We start from the raw sequence: 17,995 nt of genomic DNA, 5'->3' as shown, positions 1-17,995 counted from the left end.
ATTCTTGAACATTGGTTCAGTTTTAGACCACCCAGATCCATAAGTTGTTCCAAGACCAGGTCTGGGTTTCCTGGACTCACTGAAAGCCGTGCAATTTTTTAAAATTATTTTGGTTTGTTTTGTTTTTTTTGGGTTGGCTTCCCACTCCAAATGCTTCTCTTCCATGGCTTTGGCCAAAATTCATCAGATTCTGTTTTACAGATCACACACACCGAGGCTTGTAACTGTCATGTCAAAAAAAAATCTTTTACTAATAAACAGCCTTTTATCTTAACATGTAAATAAAAATCTGTTTATAAGTTCAACATTTGCTATCCTAATAAAAAGGCTGTAGAGCTGATCTCAACAATTTAGTATCAGTTGAATCCTCTGAAGCTTTTATTGTTCATATAAAACTAGCTGCACTTTACAGGCATTTCATATTTGCATGCTTCAGCCAATGCCCTTTCTGTTTGGGATTTCATTTGTGCAAAAAACTTTCGATAGTCAGGGGGAAAAAAATGGAAAAAAAAGAGAAGAAAATGAAAGAAAAAGAAATGTTTTAATTAAAATAAATTTTTGAAAATTCATTCTGCTTTTGATTTTGCTAAACTTCCAGCAAAATAGACTTTTTAGTCCCGAGTCATCGTCTAAGTATTGAAATCCTCCTTTAACAGAGTGGAGGATCCACTTTTTCATGTTCATTTCAGGCTGAACACATCCTCTGAACAGCATTTTCACATTTCACATGGTTCACAAATGATTAAAAAGTGGCACTTATTTTTTTTTTTCTTTGGAGGAATTTATCCTGAATTTAAATTCCTAAAATGAGTTTGGGAGAAGCAGACAGGATTTGTGTGCAGCAAACAACCTTCAGCAATTCCACTTGAATTCCACAAACCAGTGCCAGAGCCAAAACACAAAGTGCTTAGCAGGCTGAACTTCCCTGCTGTAGGCAGCTCCATGGGAACTCATATATCCATACTTGCTGCTTTTATGCTCTCCTAAGTCATTTTTATGTCTTCTTTTTAAGTCAAGCTATTTATCTCTCTTTCTTTTTTTAAAAAAAAAAAATTTTTTTTTTTGTTTGTTTTTTTTTTTGTATGTGAATAGATTGTCAAGCCCAGCATCCAGCTGGTAACACTTCCCATTAAGGTAAAATTAATACTGATTTTATGAATAATTAATATATGATTAACAGAAATGGCTTTTCTCCTAATAAATTATGGTAATTTTGCTCTAACAGATTCTCAGGGCAGGCTGAAACAATCTTGCATGCTCCAACACAGATAAACTTAAAAAAAAAAAAAAAGAAAAGCTTTCTTCTAACACAGTATTAATTATTTTGAGCTCATTTGCACACATCTCTGCAGATGCTACCAGTAACTTATCTCACAGCAGTTTATTAGAAAACATCTGCTCTGCAGTTATCAATAACATTATAAAACATTCATATACCTTCCCTAATCCCTGGGGTTCCCAAAGCTGCTCAGAAATGAGACATCCAGAGTGTCTGGAGGAGCCAGCATCCCACTGCACGGGCTCAGGGAGGGGAGATAAATAATCAGGGGAACATAATATTTCAGCCACTTTTAATCCCTCACCAAGGTGAGATAAAATGGAAAAAATTCCCGGCACAAAACCTTTCTTTGCTGGTCAGTCACAGTTTCAAATTTTAATGCATACTTTTGGATTTTTTTGCTGTACCTGTTGGATAGGTGGGTTTGAAAAGGGTCAGAAGTCTTGAACCCAATTAAAGAAAATACCTTGTTCAGATAACTTCCAAGTTTATGCTTCAATCTTCTGCAAGCAATGAATTTAAGATACAGTAAGAGTTAAGGTAACCTGAATATGGCCCCAAGCCAGGGCTGGGGTGTCCTTCGGAGAAATAACTTGACATTCGGACCATTTAATTAATTTCTTTTTGCACACATCCCCAGAATACAATGTAAAACTTACTGAGCTCTAGTCTAAATACTGTCTGAACAGAGGTCAGCCTTAATTTCCATTTTGTAACATTGGAGCAGCTCAGTTACTGCATTTGATTATTTAATTAGAAGTGTCTGAAAATCCAGCAAAGAGAAAAATGATAAACCATTAAACAGTGAAGGCATCACCATGTGCAACACTGCTTGGACTTTACCCTTCCATAGGAGGAAGAGAGAATCAACAGTTTCTTGAAGAGAATTAAATAACCACAATAGGACGAGATCGAATTCAGAATCAGCCTACAAAAAGGAAGAGAAATACATGATATTTAGAACAGCCTCTTTTCATCGAATTTCCACTATTTTCCTATCTTAAATTGAAAATTAAAAATGAAATTCCTATCTTAAATCTGCAGCTCCCACTGACAAAAAAAACGTTTGCACTCCGGGTTAGCAAATCATGAGACATTACGAAGCTTTTTAGGATTAATTGAAATTTTTAAAAATATATGGAAGTATCAACAGGAACCCAAAGGTTAAATTAGTTCACCATTTAGAAAACTTAAGGCAATTAAAGGTAAAACTTAAGGAGAGTACTTTTTCAGACTAAGAAGATGTTGCAGTGATTTTTTAAGCAATCCCATGTCTAGTGTGCCGCCAGGTATTTACATTTTTATCGATATTTTGATTAATTTATTAGTATTCAACTCCTTCACTTGAGTAAGAGCTGGGTTTTTATGACTGACTTTAGGCTTGCGTGGACATATCTGAAGCGTTTTAGGCTCAGCAGTCCCATGCAATGCACAGAGAGGCACTTTTACACATCACATGGTTAGAATTTGTCTGGCGCTGCAGCCTAACCGCTTTAAGCGCTTAACAGGAACCTTGAGAACTCCCTGGAGTTGGGAGGGGAAATGTACTTTGAGCGCTTGGTGTTGTTAGGTAGCATTTGTGACAACTGGGAATGCGCATGTTGAAAAGGTAACAAACACAATGATTCAGGGAGCTTAGGCTCGAGTGTAAAAACCTCCTCAGTCAGGACTATTAAAGGTGCAAGCAAATAACATGAAGGATCTGCAGAGACGACAATAAAACTCTGCTCAAATTGATTTCCCACTGAAACTGACCCCAACAGATGATTTGTTTTCCTCCAGTTTAATAGCAGCTATATATAAATTTCCTTATTGACTTTTTCCCTACTCCTTGGTTATTGTTTTCATATGCGACTGGCTTACAGATGTATAAATGCACTGAAAGAAAATTCCCTGTCCTGTGACAGGGAGAACTCAGTATTAACTCTGGGAAGGCACATGTGTACAACTGCTGAAACATTTAGAGTCCTATTGTTTCTGGCTTAGGTTTCTAGGTCGCAAATTAAATTTTAGGAAAGGATTTAATTCTAAAATGACTCACAGCTCACTTCCAGCTTTTGCTTGCAAACAAGAGTAAAATACGCTTTGCCTAGGATATTCCAAACTATGCTGAAAGATGGTGACCAAGCAGAATTGACTGTATTGCTCAATTTTCAACTTCTGCCCTGCTGAACAAATGGAAGGCTTGTTCCTTTTTCTTCCTTTGGAAAACTGATGCTTTTATTATCTAATCATAATACTGCAATCTGATATAACCTATAAATTTTCTTTAATGTCTATGATGCCCCCAGGAGGTAATGTAGAACAAGAGCAGTAAATAAAGATCATAACTTGAAAATTAAATCTGCATTCTCTGACAGTAGGATCCACTGGGACTCCAACCTAAATCTGCCAGTCTTAAGAGGACCAGCATCCAAACCACAAAACTATCATGCAATCCCAAGCAGAAACACCAGTGTTCGAATGAACAAACTGATCTCTCACTTGGAGGCAGTTTCTCTGGGACACTGGAGCCACCTCCACAGTCAGGACATGAGAGAACTTACCATGGTGCTGGGTCTGGCACTGCTCATAATGCTCCACACACACATTTTGATTCGTGCTAAACCACCCAGCATCTGGGTTTTTTGACAACCAACCTTCTGCCTTTGGGTTTATCCATCAATTCCAACTCTTCAGTTCCCAAGAGTCCCAAGCACCAACTCTCAAATCAGTCGAATGATGTCACACCTCCATGACACGATCACATTGACATGAAGTCTGTGAACAGCTGTGCTTGTACTTGGAATCTGTAACATCTCCAGCATTTATTCTGTGGATTAGTGTAGAGGGGGTTTATGACCGAAGCCTGCTCACAGAAAGCAGGACCTGCCCTGTTTCCAACCTTCTCCGGCTGCACTCCTATTCACTTTCTCTGTTGAGCACAATTTACAGGATTGTGCTGAGGCAAGCAAGCCCCATCCCACAGGCACGTTCCAAGAAGGCCCCCAGGTGCCTCCCAGGGGGCAGGAGGAGGAGGAAACAGTCCCACTTTAACAACTCTTTGGAAACCTGCTCAAACCCTACACGCTGCTCCTCCAGATACAACTCCCCACCACTTCAAGGCACGTGCAGGCTCAGCCCTTTGCCCTCTAATCTCCAGGACACGTAGTTAAACCAGCACAGTGCCTGTGTTTGTCCTCCAGCACCTTTTCCTTGAGCTGGAGCAAGCTCAATCTATTTTTATGACCTGGGCTGTGAAATGTCACCTGATTCTGTAGCAGCACTGGGTGACCGTCAGCCTGAAGGTGACGTGCCTTCCACGAGGCATCAGGGAGCCCACTCATCTGCCATCAGCAAAAAGCCCCTCACTCCAGCCCCAGGCTGGACCCTGGTAGGATTCCATCCTAAGGAAGGGGGTGAAAAGGCTCACGGTTTCTGGGAGAAGGGCTATCAAGATCGCTTTTACGCACGCCAAAACGTGGAAGGAAAGAAACAGGACAAAACTTCAAAAGGCAAACACAGGCAGGCTGCCACTGGACGAAACAAAGCTGGGCACATCTCTCCCAGGAACAGGAAAAAAAAAAATTAAAAAGTGGTTTCTTCATGGCTGTTCTAATGGATGACTGCCTGCATTATGGCAGAAGTGCCCACATGCATCTGGGAAAGGCTCCAGCCTGTGGTTACAGACTCCAGAGTGGCTGCAGGCATTTCACAGGTGCTGGGGAAGAAAGACTGCAGGGAACTGGAAAGGGGGAAACAAGCAGCTTCAGCAGGAATTACACCAAAAGGCAGCTGCTTGATTTCCCTCTCAAGTGCAGAGAAAGGCAACCTTCTGGGCAGCAGCTGTCACTGGACAAGTGATTATCAGAGATCATTTCTCACTTTTCCAAATAAATTCTAAATTAAAAGAAAACGTCGTTAAGTGCAGCGCAATCATGTTCTTTGCTTCTCCCTCTTTTTATTACAAGAGATAGCAAATGCCTTCCCCGGAGCAAACAAAACGTTTGATTTGCTCATGTGTTGAACACATGTATAATAAGTCATGGAAATGCCATGTCCATTTGGGGAGGATCAGGCTGCACAAGGCACTCGCTTCAGAAACGGAAAATTATGGTGCTGTGGCATTCCCAGCTGTTATTTCAGAGAGGAGACAAATGCTGGATGGGCTTTCATAAGGAGTCATCCCAAAGGTACTCACAACACAAATGTTATTCTTTCTGCTCTCTGTTGAGGTGGTGATGGTGGGAGCTTTGCAATAGTTCATATTTTTCACTGAATGTGTTAAGACCCTATCAGTTTAAATAAACTGTTTTTCTTTGCCTTCCCTACCCCTTTGTTACGTTACCTTAGAGGATTTTAGTGCCTCACGTTTCCTGAAGTGATCAGAGAGAATAATTTATTCACCACGCTCACAACATCAACATTCAGGTGCTGAGCAGGCTTTGCCTTTCTGTGCTAATTTGATTATGTCCTCAGCCAGAGAAATCCCATGCACTATCTAAGAATATACTTCGAGACTATCTCTGAAAAAGCCATTATCCAAAACTGGAGAAGACAACTGCCTTTAAATAAGCAATTTATGATACAAAATATTTTCTCTCCTTTTAAGTCATCACCAAGAGCTCCTGAGCTGGTCTGCCAGTAAGTCTTTTCCACCTGCCCAGAACACACTATGGAAAGAAACAACATTTCTCAAACTTCTTGCCCTGTCATTTGGAGCAATTGCTTGTGTGGAGGTTCATCAGGAAAGAAGAACCTCTAACAAAAAAGACTTGAACGGTGCTGACATCTTTCACATGCTTTTGGATTTGGAGATGATTTAATAATTTTAAAACATGTTTTTTGTATACGTGGAGATACAGTTTACTAAAAGGAATGCTAAAAAGGAGACCCTTTTTGCTGTAGAAGCTGACACTTATTACATTCATAATTCCCACTGCAGGAATAGTCCCCAAACCCAAAGAAACAATTTTTCCCATCTGTCCCCAGCTTGCAAATTGCCTGGAGGGAATTGCTTCAAAAAGCAAATTGATAGCTCTGTTTACAGTCAGGAGGAACACAATTTCCCTCAGTGATCACTGAGAATGTCAGCACAGAGAACAGAGAGAGACAGATGTCTAAGGTTTATTAACGGAGGAGTAAGCACCCTGCTTACCTACACTCCTTCATTTTTACTCTTGCACCAAACTAAGATGAGAAAGACCAACAGAAGCAAGCAAAGAAAACCACTACCCACTGGCTGCTGAACGAAATATCACCGTGATCTGTGGACAAAAAGCTCCGAAAGAGAAAAACTCCCCGAGCCACAAACTTCACCTGCGAACTTTCTGTCAGGTCAGGGGCGTTCACACGAGGACTGAGCAGGCACTGAGGAGCCCAGTGTGTGTCACAGACTTTGATCCCTTTTCCCCTGAACGTCAAGGAAGCTCTGCCAAGGCTTCAAAGACTTTGCAGGCAGAACGTCTCTAGCTAATAATGGGCTATGCATGGAGCGACATTGTTAAAACACTTCCCTTTTTATATCCCTAAAGGAGTTTTATTGAGTTAAAATGATCCTTGAATAGCCTCTGGGCTGAACTGTAAAACACATTTGAAGAGCGTAAAATCTTTATTTATGCCAGGAATGTTTGAAACTCAAAAGATAAATGTCATTCAGAAAAACAAGCATGTCCTAGGTATTCAGTACGTAATGGGGCACAGCTGTAATAACAGTCAGTGAACCAGAGACTCCCTACATCATGTCATTAGCTCACTTTTAATAAGTCTATCTTCTCGTCCTTTTTATAAGGGCCATAGGGAAAGAAAGAAATATATCATCCCCCAAACATCTGTGCCTCTCTCAAATTGTCTCTCTTAGAAGACAGATCTACTTAAGGGACTTGCCTTGGGATATAGGTTGTAAAGTGCACACAACCCTCTCTAAATATGGATTTTATTTAAACAGGGAGCATCACACATCATTTGTGAGCTGCTGAAGACAGTGCAGCGCAGGCTGAGCACATAAATAGCATCAAAGTACCTGCAAATAATCAAATACATACACTGAAACAAAGCTTGGGGCTGAACTTATTCCCTTGAAGCCAGAGATTTCAGACGAATAAAATTCGGGTTCTGAGGAGGTATTAACAAGCTTTCCAAGGAGCCACAGAAGTCTCTACTTGAAAAAGGACTGAAAAATTGACTGGTTCTTTCTCCATTGTAAATGCTTATCCCCCCCAGCTGAAATTAACATATGGCTTGGAATTTTCAGTGGCAAAACCAGCCATGTCTTCCCCTCAACACTCCGTATGATCCCAATTTCTCTGTCTAGTGGTTAATTTTGTTCTCAGGGTTATTTTTAAAATAATTTTCATCCTGGTCTCTTGTAAAAACTCTGTAGAGTGCCTTATTGGTTATCTTCTCCTTAAACAAACTGATTTTTCCTAGGGCTTTTCATGCCTGGGTTCAACCATTAAGCAAGATGGTTAAACAAGTTACATGGCTTGTTCTGCTTTCTGCCTTTTAGGAGAATAAAAGGTAAAAGGAGGAGACTCCAGATGATCAAACTACTGCTTGTCTAGGGAAGCTTGAGGTGATATAAGGCAGATCTGGGGTTTTGTTATTATTTATAATATAATAATAGCTTTGCAGAAGATGCCTCAGTTTGGACGTGGGGGTGGTTACTCTCTAAGCTCCCTCTAGGAAAAGTCCCTGGCAGAGAGAGGAATCGAAATTTTGCAGGTGCACAAGTGACCTGTGGAGAGGCCAAAACCCAGGGTTAGGCACTTTTGGGCTCTCGATTGAGGAGCACAACCACTTTCTACAGTTATTAGGAAAATTGACATTTCTAGTCGAAATTTAGCCCACAAAAAGCCTTCTATGTTTCCTCTGCAGGGATTCCTCTTTATTATCCAATTTATTTCCTCTGGGCACCTCTCTGCATCCTACCTGCGTTGTGTGGAAGAGCTGTGGTGAGCTGAGGACAGAACTGGAAGAAGCCTCTTGTTACAACACGTCCCCTTTGTTCCTCTGCTGATTCCAGGATCCCTCACAGCACAAAACCCTTCGGAACTGGTTTAGTGCTGATATTACCTTATTTTAGCTGAATTTAGCTGCTACCACCCTCTGCAGCTGCACTGTTGAGACCTTGGCATTAAGTCCTTAAGAACTAAGCTCCATTTAAAGCTCTTACAGTGTGCTTTTAGTGATCGAAAGAAAACAATCTCTTTTATTATCAATGCAATAAAGGACTGAGGTATTAGGGGGGAAAATAAGGAAAATATTTGGGGATTGGCATGAGTAGATTTGGAAAGTACAGAAAATTAAATTATTTTTAATTAAACTTTGATATCAATAATAATTTTGCTGGAAGCACGAACACTGAACCACCAGAAATAATGAAAGGGGTAAGCATTCAGGAAGATGCACACGCAAAGTTGGTGTGTTGAGACAGAATATTCAGATTGATGTGGAGCAGCTGCCAGGAAAATGTTGTTGCAAAAGGAGGGTCACAGACTTGACCTTCTTGTTCTCATCTACCCTCTACAGGGTTTTCACTTTGCTCCTTCTGCTTGCTGTGCCCCTCTGGTCTAACCTGGATTTGTGACCCCTCCCGGCAACCCAGACCCATTTGGATAAGGTACATGGAAATTAAGGATAAAGCTGTAGGAAAGCTCTCTTGGGACAGAATTCTAGACCTTACAGAGCTAAAAATGTGCTGCTGATATATCCCTTTTGTGATCTGACCAGTGAGGGAATGCAAGATAAATTATATTTTTGTAATTATACTTTAACCTGAAGTCTAATTTTAACGACTTGCAGAGTTTCTAAGGGAATTCTAATACAGTAAACCAACTGGCATGATCAAGAGATAGCACAGTTAAGCCTGTACTAAACCACATCACCTAAATGTACTTAAAGAAAAAACGGGCTACGCATAAAATTAGAAAATAAACTGCTTAAGCAGCCTGTGGGTTACAGTGAACAGAGCTGCTGTTGCCTGAAATGCTCTGACTTTGCCACATCCCAGGCACTGTGTGTTCCACACCGAAATCAAAATCCACCTTGTAGTGCAAAGGCAGCAGCTCTGGGCCCTGGGGAAGCACGCCGCAAAGCAGGAAGCCTCTGCAGAGAAAGAACTTCCCTGATCCCGGAGAGTTTATTGTTTTGGACACTTTGCTCAGGTGATTTCTAAGTGCTGTGGTGAGGAACAGCCAGAAAGGCAACACCTTTGAGAGAAGAAACAGAAGAAGAGAGGGTAACCCAACAAGGATGCTCCAAGTCACTGATCCAAAAATCCAAAACAATGAACTACAAGAGTAAAAGATTGAATGGACGTAAAGTGCAGGTTCCAGAGCTGAATTGGGTAGACTCACCTCTGCCTACTGCACAGTTAGACAGCCCCTCAGAGCATTGGGAAATGTAGTGACTGGGGTCAGGAAATAAACAGCCTGTTCTCACATTTTTATGCCTCCCACTACAGCTGATCTGTGATTTAAGGAGAAAACATACACCCTCTAGAGTGAAAAACATTGCAATAACACAGCCCACCAGGAGGATGCCTGCTTAGAACAATGTTAACTTGTCTGTGCTTTCAGGAAGACAGAACTGGAAGCAATTTGGAGACGTGGTGTGGAATGGGAGGACATGGGAGGAGCCTTACTGAAGACAGGCATGTTTTCTGTCCAAAGCCTCCTGATGGAAGCTGCATGGTGCACAACTACAGAAATTTCGGCATCTAGTCTCTCTCTTCACTGGCAAACATTGCTCCTAAAAATCTGACACCGAACCAAATGCCAGGGAGGAGTCTAGAATTCTTCACAACCTTCAGAAAAATTAAGCCAAGTCAAAAGAGAAGCAAATGGCAGAATGGTGCAGCGATGACAAAGGCTCTGATCCAACAGCCAGGGCACACTGCTGTGCTCACAGAGGGCCTCAAAGGCTTTAATAAGTCTCCACAGAAGGAGGGCAGCCCTTTTGTACCCCATCAGCTGTGACACCACGATCTAATTCAGTATTCAGCTCCACACCCCCATCACGCTGGCAATAATTCAGAGCTGGTGAGACAACTTGTAAAGGAGAGACAAAAAAAAGAAAAAAAAAAAAAAGCTATGTTTTAAACCTCTCTAATTTAATGTTAGCTTTTTATGCGTCTAACATCAAAGCCTTTTTTCACTTCTATTTAATCAAAATTAATCACTAAGATTACTACAGTAATTTACGTTGGAGGTTATTGAAATGAGTGTTTTATTAAAATCTGGCTTTATTAATAAAACACATTCTGGCTAAGGAATCATGTGAGCCTGCTATTAGAGACTATTAACTGGGAACTGGGAGTTAATCATAACAGTCATGCTGCCAGGTTCTTTGACAGAAACACACACTGGGTTTGTTCCTGCTTTTACTTTTACAGGAATATCCAAGTCAATTAGTTACCCTAGTGATGCCTTGGGAAGGCTGACCTGAGAGTGGACAGAGCTAGAGAATAAGGCAGGTATTTATTGAAAGGCCTCCAGGATCCACCTTGGGCAGGACAAGAGCCTGACCAGGGCTACACTCAAGGTGGACCCAAAACGGTCACAAAATGGCTGAGTGGTCACGAGATCTTACATTTTTATAAGTTTTGTTCTATTTGCATATCGGGGTTTAATTGTCCAATTCCAGCTTCAGGTTGTCAGGTCCCATCCTTCTTGTTCCTCCCTTCAGCCCACCCCTGTTTGTGCTGTTGGGCCTGAAAGTTGTCCTTGGTGTTCAGCAGGAAAAGGATTTGTTTTGTCTCCCTGCTCTGTGAAGAGCTGAGTGACACTGAATGTGAGGCTCAGCACTACACCCCTGGGCAGCACAGAATGTGAAAATAGGCAAGCTAAAGCTCAAGGCATGACTAGCACAGAGTAAATTCTGTAGATCAGGGCCGCAAAGGCGCGCACAGAACCGCCCAGCAGCTGCGCACGAAGGAAAGGCGAGCAGGCAGAGACTCACCAGCTTGGTTGGTGGTGATGCTGACGGCAGCGAACTGCCTGGCCAGGGCGCTGAGGTCGGACACGCCGTTGACGGCGTCGATCTCGAAGGTGTAGTTGGTGTGTGCCAGCAGGTCCACCACGGTGACGGTGGTGTTGGTGAGCCCGCTCTGCCGCGGCAGGAACCGCACGGCGCCGCTGCACGGCTCGCACTGCCGGGCGCTGCCCCCGCCGCACTTCTTGCAGACGATGTTGAAGGTGACGTCCTTCCTGCCCCCCGTGTCCAGAGGCCAGCTCCAGTCCAGGATGACAGAGGTCTCGTTGATGTTGGAGATCACGTTCCTCGGGGCGGATGGCGGTCCTGCGAAAGGGAAATCAGGGAATGAGGTTTTCTCCCCAAAGGTGCTCCTTGCAAGGGCGCAGAAATATCAAAGTAAAAAAGCATTAATAACCAAACACTTCTGTGGAGACTCCTGAAGTATTTCACTAGATTGCAGACCTAGCCTAACAAGAACCATGTTGTCTTATAAAACAGAGAATCCCCTCAGGGTGCACTGCAGGATTGAGGGCTGAGAGTAGTGGCAGCAATATAAAAATCCCATTTCTCCTTCTCGAGTCCGACAGGGTACAAAGAAGGAGAAAAACGAAAACAGAAGAGGCAGAAACCCAGCCCACCAATTTCCAGCAGCCTGTCCGACACTCAGGAAGACAGGAGAGGGAGTGGATGGCTGGCTGCAGTGGGACATGAGAGGAAGCAAGCGAGCGAGCTGTTGTGGAGGTACAGATGGAGCAGCGAGGATGACAGCCCCGAGCAGAATGACGCTACTCACTGGTGCAAGCCATGGATGGAGGGTCTTTCTCAGAGCGAAAGTAATTCTTTTCACACCTGCAGTTCAGAGATGCATCTTCGTAGGTGGAGCTGTGAGGGGGGCATTTGGCACACTTCACGTTGCCAGCAGAGGCTTTGTAGAACCCAGCTCGACAGGCTGCAAAGTAACAGGAATAGAGTTTTAAATTCCAGGGACATCTTGATTCTAACATGTGACTGCTGCCCTGGAACCTACCCATATGTGGATCGCAGTCTGCAGACATTTATGGTCTAAAATTACAGATTTCTCTCATAATGAGTGCTGACAGAAATAAAACCTCTTGGTAGAACGGAGTTCATGCATCAGCTTGGATTTGCATTTAATTTTGCCAGAAAAACAAAACAGTGCATTGCACCACTAAGAAGAAACATTTTCTATGCCTCATTTTGCAAACTTCACTCCTTTTTCTTCTCTTCTGCTTCATTTGCCAAAACATTAGCCCTATCCTGCATAAGAAACTAACTTTATCCTCTCTCTGCTCCTAACATTTTCTTTCAAGGGTACACCGATTGTAAACTACTTCTTTTCGATTCAGCACGTCAGGATTAAGCAAGCCAAAACCAAGAAAATAACCTGAACAGAGAAAGATCTCTTCCATTTTTGGGTGATCGTATCAATGAGCTGTTTCTGATACAGAAACTTGTTTCTGGAACTTGCATGACCTTTATAAGAAAGACTATTTTTGGGTTAGCAAAGTCGTTAGACGGGCAGCCTGAGGTGGGGGAACGGTCTGAACAAATATCCCAGCATCTCTGCAAGCGATGGAGGAGGGAGGGATTGTTACTGTCTACCACCAAAACCTCAAGAAACATCTGGGCAAGGCAGAATTCTTGGTTAGCTCCCGGTGCCAAACACCTGAGTGAAACGCTCGGGGAAACAGTGAGAGAACTACTCTGCTCTTCTCCGAAACATCTTAATAAGGGACAGCCCCCTGCCCCTGCGCTGCACTCAGCAGGAAGAGCACCAAGGGTTTCCCAGGGAAGTGCCAATCTCAGCCACCCTTCAGCACTTCCCAGCCTGGAAAAAGGCAGCGCTTGGCTGCGGCTGCTCCCTCCGACTCCCAGGCTTCAGCAAAGCGGCTGGGAAAGACAGCTCCTGCTCCAAGTCCTCTCCTGCAAGCCCTGAGGAAACACTCCGGAGTCTGAGCCTCTGAGTCACGGGCGCAGCGGACAATCTGTTACAGCAGAATCGCTAAAAATGCCCTGGTGTGAGCAGCACGGGCCTGGCACAGCCCGTCCAGCTGCCATTTCTGGTGTTCCCTCTCCTCAGAGGCTGCCAGGGGGGTTGGGGGATTCCCACTGAACTTGAGGAAACAAAGGAAACCCAAGTCCTTCTTACAGCCCTCCACTGGGAGGAAGTGCAGCAGGAAACAACTGGGGATTTTTTTTTTTTATGGGGTTTTTTTGGGCTTTTGTTTTGGGATTTTTTTGGGGGGGGTGTTTTGTTGTTGTTTTTTTGGGCGTTTTTGTTTTGTTTTGGGGTGGTTTTTTTTGTCTTTTGGGGTTTTGTTTAGCTGTTATTTTTGCAGCCTTTTACAACTCCAATGCCATTCCCATGCGCTGCCCCATGAGGCCCCTCTGGCTGACAGAGGAACCTCCAGTGATTCCACTGCCTCTGTTCCCAGCCCTGAGACAACACGCCAGGCAGAGGAGAAAGGAAGCCAGCCCTGTTCTTGCCAGCAACAATAACTAAGCAAACACAGTAAGGAATAAATATCACACTTCATCTGCTTAATTCATACAGAACTTCTATCCAAACTTCTCGTGGAAACTTGCTACCAGATATTAAATTCCGGTGGTTTTGCTTAACCAGCTTGAAGGGACACTTTTACACTTATGGGCAGTCACACATGAGACAATGATACATTTATGATTCTACACAGTAGTATTTTTTAATAAATACGTATGCTAGTTTAATGTAACGACCAAAAAGAAAGACCTTACCACCAGGATTTTAATAAAGCAATGAATTTAATATAAGTAAGAAAGCTCGCGTTAGAAGTTGACAGATTCAGAGGGGTGAAGAAGAGAAATTGCTCCATTAATCAGTGTCCCTTTCATCCCTCAGGGGAAAACTCATGGACCTCATTTAAGAAAAGGTGGTGATGGTCAGAGTGAGGGGGGGAGCCAGTCAGATTCCTGCTGTCCCAATATGCCCTAGCAAGGGCATCCCAATCTCATGTCTTCCCCTCAGGCTGTCTTGCACTTTCTGTCTTTGTCTGTCAGACCAATTTAAGATTACTCACAACAGGAGCCCAAAGAGGAAAAAAACCCAAAACATTCACACTTGAAACTTAAGCTCAGAACTGGAGGTGTCAATGAAAAATATTGTCGATGTACTTACTATAATTATTCCTCTCCTAATCATTTTTTTTTAAAATTCTGACGGAAATACTGAGTATATAAGAGAGAAAAAATAAAGCTGCTACTTCAAAATGCATTGCTTTAATTTCTCTGTCAGACAAATTGGACTACTGATGTACCAATAGAAGAAGGTTTGGCTTTTTGAGGCAAGTACCACGGCTTTGGTTTCAGTTAGGTTGAAAAAAATCATCAGAATTAGCACAGGAAGTCATCACAGAATCTCTAATTTTAGCATGGAAACCAGCTGTGAACAGCAGTTGCTTTTTCTCAACAATTTCTTGCAAAAACTGAGAATTTTTTTTCTTTCCCTCACGATGGGGAACAATGCAGGAGGAAGTAGATGCAAATAAGCGAGGAAGAAAAAATACTGTTAGCACACTAAAAGTGAAAAAAGGAAACTTTGGAAGTTTGTACGTATGTGATATAAACTGCACAGCAAAGCTGGCTGGTTTTGCTTTTTTAGGAAGATCTCACGCCTGTTGGCTCTGGTGACTCCTGTGGTAACTCCCGAACGCAGCATTTAAAAACTGTATTTAGTCTGATTTCAGTCTCTTTTATTTGAGTGTGATGCCAGGATGACTTTATTGAGTCACCTGTCAGTAAGAATTTCAGGACTCTGGTTGTCCTTGATGCTGTGCGAAAATTTATTTCCTTAAGCTCTAACTGATGAGTCTGTCTCAGAGACGGAGAGCAGGGAAAGTTAATTCAGTGAGTGAAAAACAAATGCATGCAACAGTCTGTGGCAGCTGCTGATTAAAGGAATGCGATTGTCTTTTCTACAGCAAAGTGAATTTTGCCTCAGCTTGACTAATCTGCCTGGGATGAAAACACGCTCCAAATTAAGGGTTAAATTATTAATTTAAAGCGGAATTAATTTTAAATTAAAACATAAATCCGTTAGTAAATAGGAGCACTTTAGCATTCAGGTCCTGCAGCCCCACTGCACACAGAGCGAGGGAATTGTTTACACCAATTCCCAGCTGTAAACACCAAGGAGCAAGTGGAGTCAGAGCTGGTGATGTCCCAGCCTCAGCACTCCAGGCTTGGCAGGGCCCATCTCCTGCACAAGGTCAGGGAAACTCCACATGCAGACTGCCTGGCACTCCCCAGCCCTGCAGGAGCTCTGCTCTTTGTGCTTTTTAGGCAAGGCTGGAGCATCACAACAGGCTGGAAGTGGATCACACATCCATGGCTGACCAGCACACGCCAAGTGATCGTTTCCTCTCTTTGTTCCTCTGCTCCTCATTGAAACAGCCCAGGGGTGAGATGGCACTGAGGAACTGAGGCACAGCATTTACAAAGAAGGGAATTCAATCACAAACCCATACAGCTCACAGATAACACACAGATAACCAGACGGATGGGAGCAACTCTGGGACAAACCTCCTGTGCCCTGCAGAGAGGACAGGGAAGCATTCCTCGTGGAAGCGGCCACTCTTAGAGGGGCTTTGCAAACTATTCCCACTGCCACCTGAGCAGCAGCAGAGGTCCTCAAGCTGCACCTGAGGCCACAGGATGACCTTTGGCTGGGCAGGTGTGTTGGGAGGGGAACCACAGAATCAATTAGGTCGGAAAAGACCTGAGACCATCAAGTCCAACTTATCACCTACCACCACCATGTCAATGAGACCATGGCCAGTCTTTCTTTAAAATGCTGCTGACTGGCTCATCTCAATGCCCATGCACAGCTTTGCATCTTTGAACTGTTCTCCAGTTCCTTTTAAAAGGGTTTACACAGCTTTTCCCTCCACTTTTTTTCACTCTGGCACCCCATTCACCAGCAAAATTTGTAATGTAGGTTTCGTTCGAAATCCCTCAGAGCAATGAAACCACCTTCAGCACCTCTCATGGTTTATTAGTATTTGGAAAGCCGTAAATACTATAGCATTCTATATGTCTGTATCATCCTCTCTTTCTCCCGAGCCTCTGTGTAACTCCTTGAATACCAACTCAGCCCAAAAAGGCTTCTAAAAATTAGACTGTATTTTTGATTCCTGTTCCCATTGGACTTCAGACCCACTTTTTGTCATCAGACCTGAATAAAAAGACACCACTTAAGTGAGCAGCTCTCAAAACTAAAGGCTGTTGCTGCACATGCAGAGCAGGCTTTCTCTGTGACGGGCTGTGGTGCTGAGGGAAGAGGGAAATAAGATGAAGAAAGGCTCTAATGGGGGATAAAAGCTCTTGTTGTGATTGGACCCCACTACCACTGCTGTAAGAATATCCCCAGAAAGAGGTAAAGATGTTGACTTTCTCTCCTTGCCTGCAGGATTCCATTCTGTCTGTTGAAGAAGTAAAAACTAACAAATGTTCTTAGTGTTTGTATTCTTACATCATCCACGAGATACACATGGGGCAAGGACTCAGTGCAAGGTGACACTGAAATGTCTCTGAGAAAACACTCTTCAGAATGAGAACTTCTCATTATTTACACCTGAAAGCTGCTGCTAGCACCAAAAAAAAAAAAAAGAAAAAAAAAAGCAGTAGTATTTAATGTTCCTCATGAGTAAACTTCTGCTTTTTTCCTCCCTGCTTCATATTTTATAGTGATCTGTGACCCTGACATATTTTAATCAGCTGCTTCTTAAATTGGCTTTACTCCCAGGTCAAGCCACTGAACAGAAACAATTCCTGTTCTTTGTTTAATAACTGTTACTGGCAGACATATTAATTATATGTACATAAGAGATAGCCTTGTCCTGAGGGAACAACACTGCACCTTTCCACCACAGCCTGTACTAGCTGCACCTCGTGCCTTGCAGGGCTTCTGTGTCTCTCTCTGCGCAGTGCATTACAGCCAGGATTGCTGCCAGCAGCGTTGTTTAAAGTGCCATTGGATTCAAAACCACGTTGAAATTGGGAAAAAGAATTTCCAAACTGGGAAAAAGAACCAACTTTGACATATAAGAAAGTGAGAATTTGTGGAAAATGGACATTCTAGTCACTGGCCATTAACTCGAGCCATTTTATTTTTATTTTATCAGCATCTGGTCTATTTAGTGTTGTGAAATTGCCATAGTTAAGCCTAGCTGACAACTAAGCCACTCACTCCCTCTCTCCTCATGGGCTGTGGGAGGGAACCAAAGGAGCAAAGTGAGAAAACTTTGCTTTTAGCATAGTGGAGAGAAAGACCTTTAGTGAGTTGAGAGAAAGACAGTTTAACAGGGAAAACAAAGACCATGCACAAGGAAAACAAAGCAAGGAGTTGATTTGTTGAATTGACTGATGAAAAATAACTTGCTAATTCAAGCAGCACTGTAATGTCAAATCTAAATTAAAGAAATTCCAGAGAAAAACCCACCAGAACCAACCCGAACGGTAAAAAGGAGAAGGTTGTACAAATACACACATGAAGAATTTTAAATGATCAGTTGGCAAGGATAAAAGGCCAAGAAATGCTTCTTCCCTGAGCTGAACTTAACACTGAACTCCTCAAAGGCAAAACAGACTTAGTATTGTGATGGTTTCAAACAGTAAATTTTAAATAAAAATTAATTCCGGCCGAGAGTGCCACAAAGGGATAACTTGTGGCAATGCTCAGGTTTAGTCTTTTCTCAACCTCCTCCG

General features: G+C 42.8%; 1 protein-coding gene across 1 annotated transcript in view; it reads right to left on the bottom strand.

Moving 5' to 3' along the window:
• The window catches only part of EPHA3 (EPH receptor A3), a 176,214-nt gene that overhangs the window by 50,188 nt on the left and 108,031 nt on the right, over positions 1–17,995 (bottom strand). The window contains exons 4-5 of the mRNA XM_066207743.1: positions 12,027–12,182; positions 11,219–11,557 (exon numbers count right to left, since the gene is read on the bottom strand). Of these exons, the coding sequence (XP_066063840.1) occupies positions 11,219–11,557; positions 12,027–12,182 (495 nt within the window). The remainder of the gene's footprint in view (positions 1–11,218; positions 11,558–12,026; positions 12,183–17,995) is intronic.

Source organism: Chamaea fasciata, unplaced genomic scaffold (assembly GCF_029207755.1).
Source record: "Chamaea fasciata isolate MVZ Bird 193981 ecotype frontalis unplaced genomic scaffold, bChaFas1.0.hap1 SCAF_2, whole genome shotgun sequence".
Lineage (NCBI taxonomy): Eukaryota > Metazoa > Chordata > Aves > Passeriformes > Sylviidae > Chamaea > Chamaea fasciata.
Note: the sequence above shows the minus strand (reverse complement) of the source record. Positions and strands in the feature narration are given on the sequence as shown.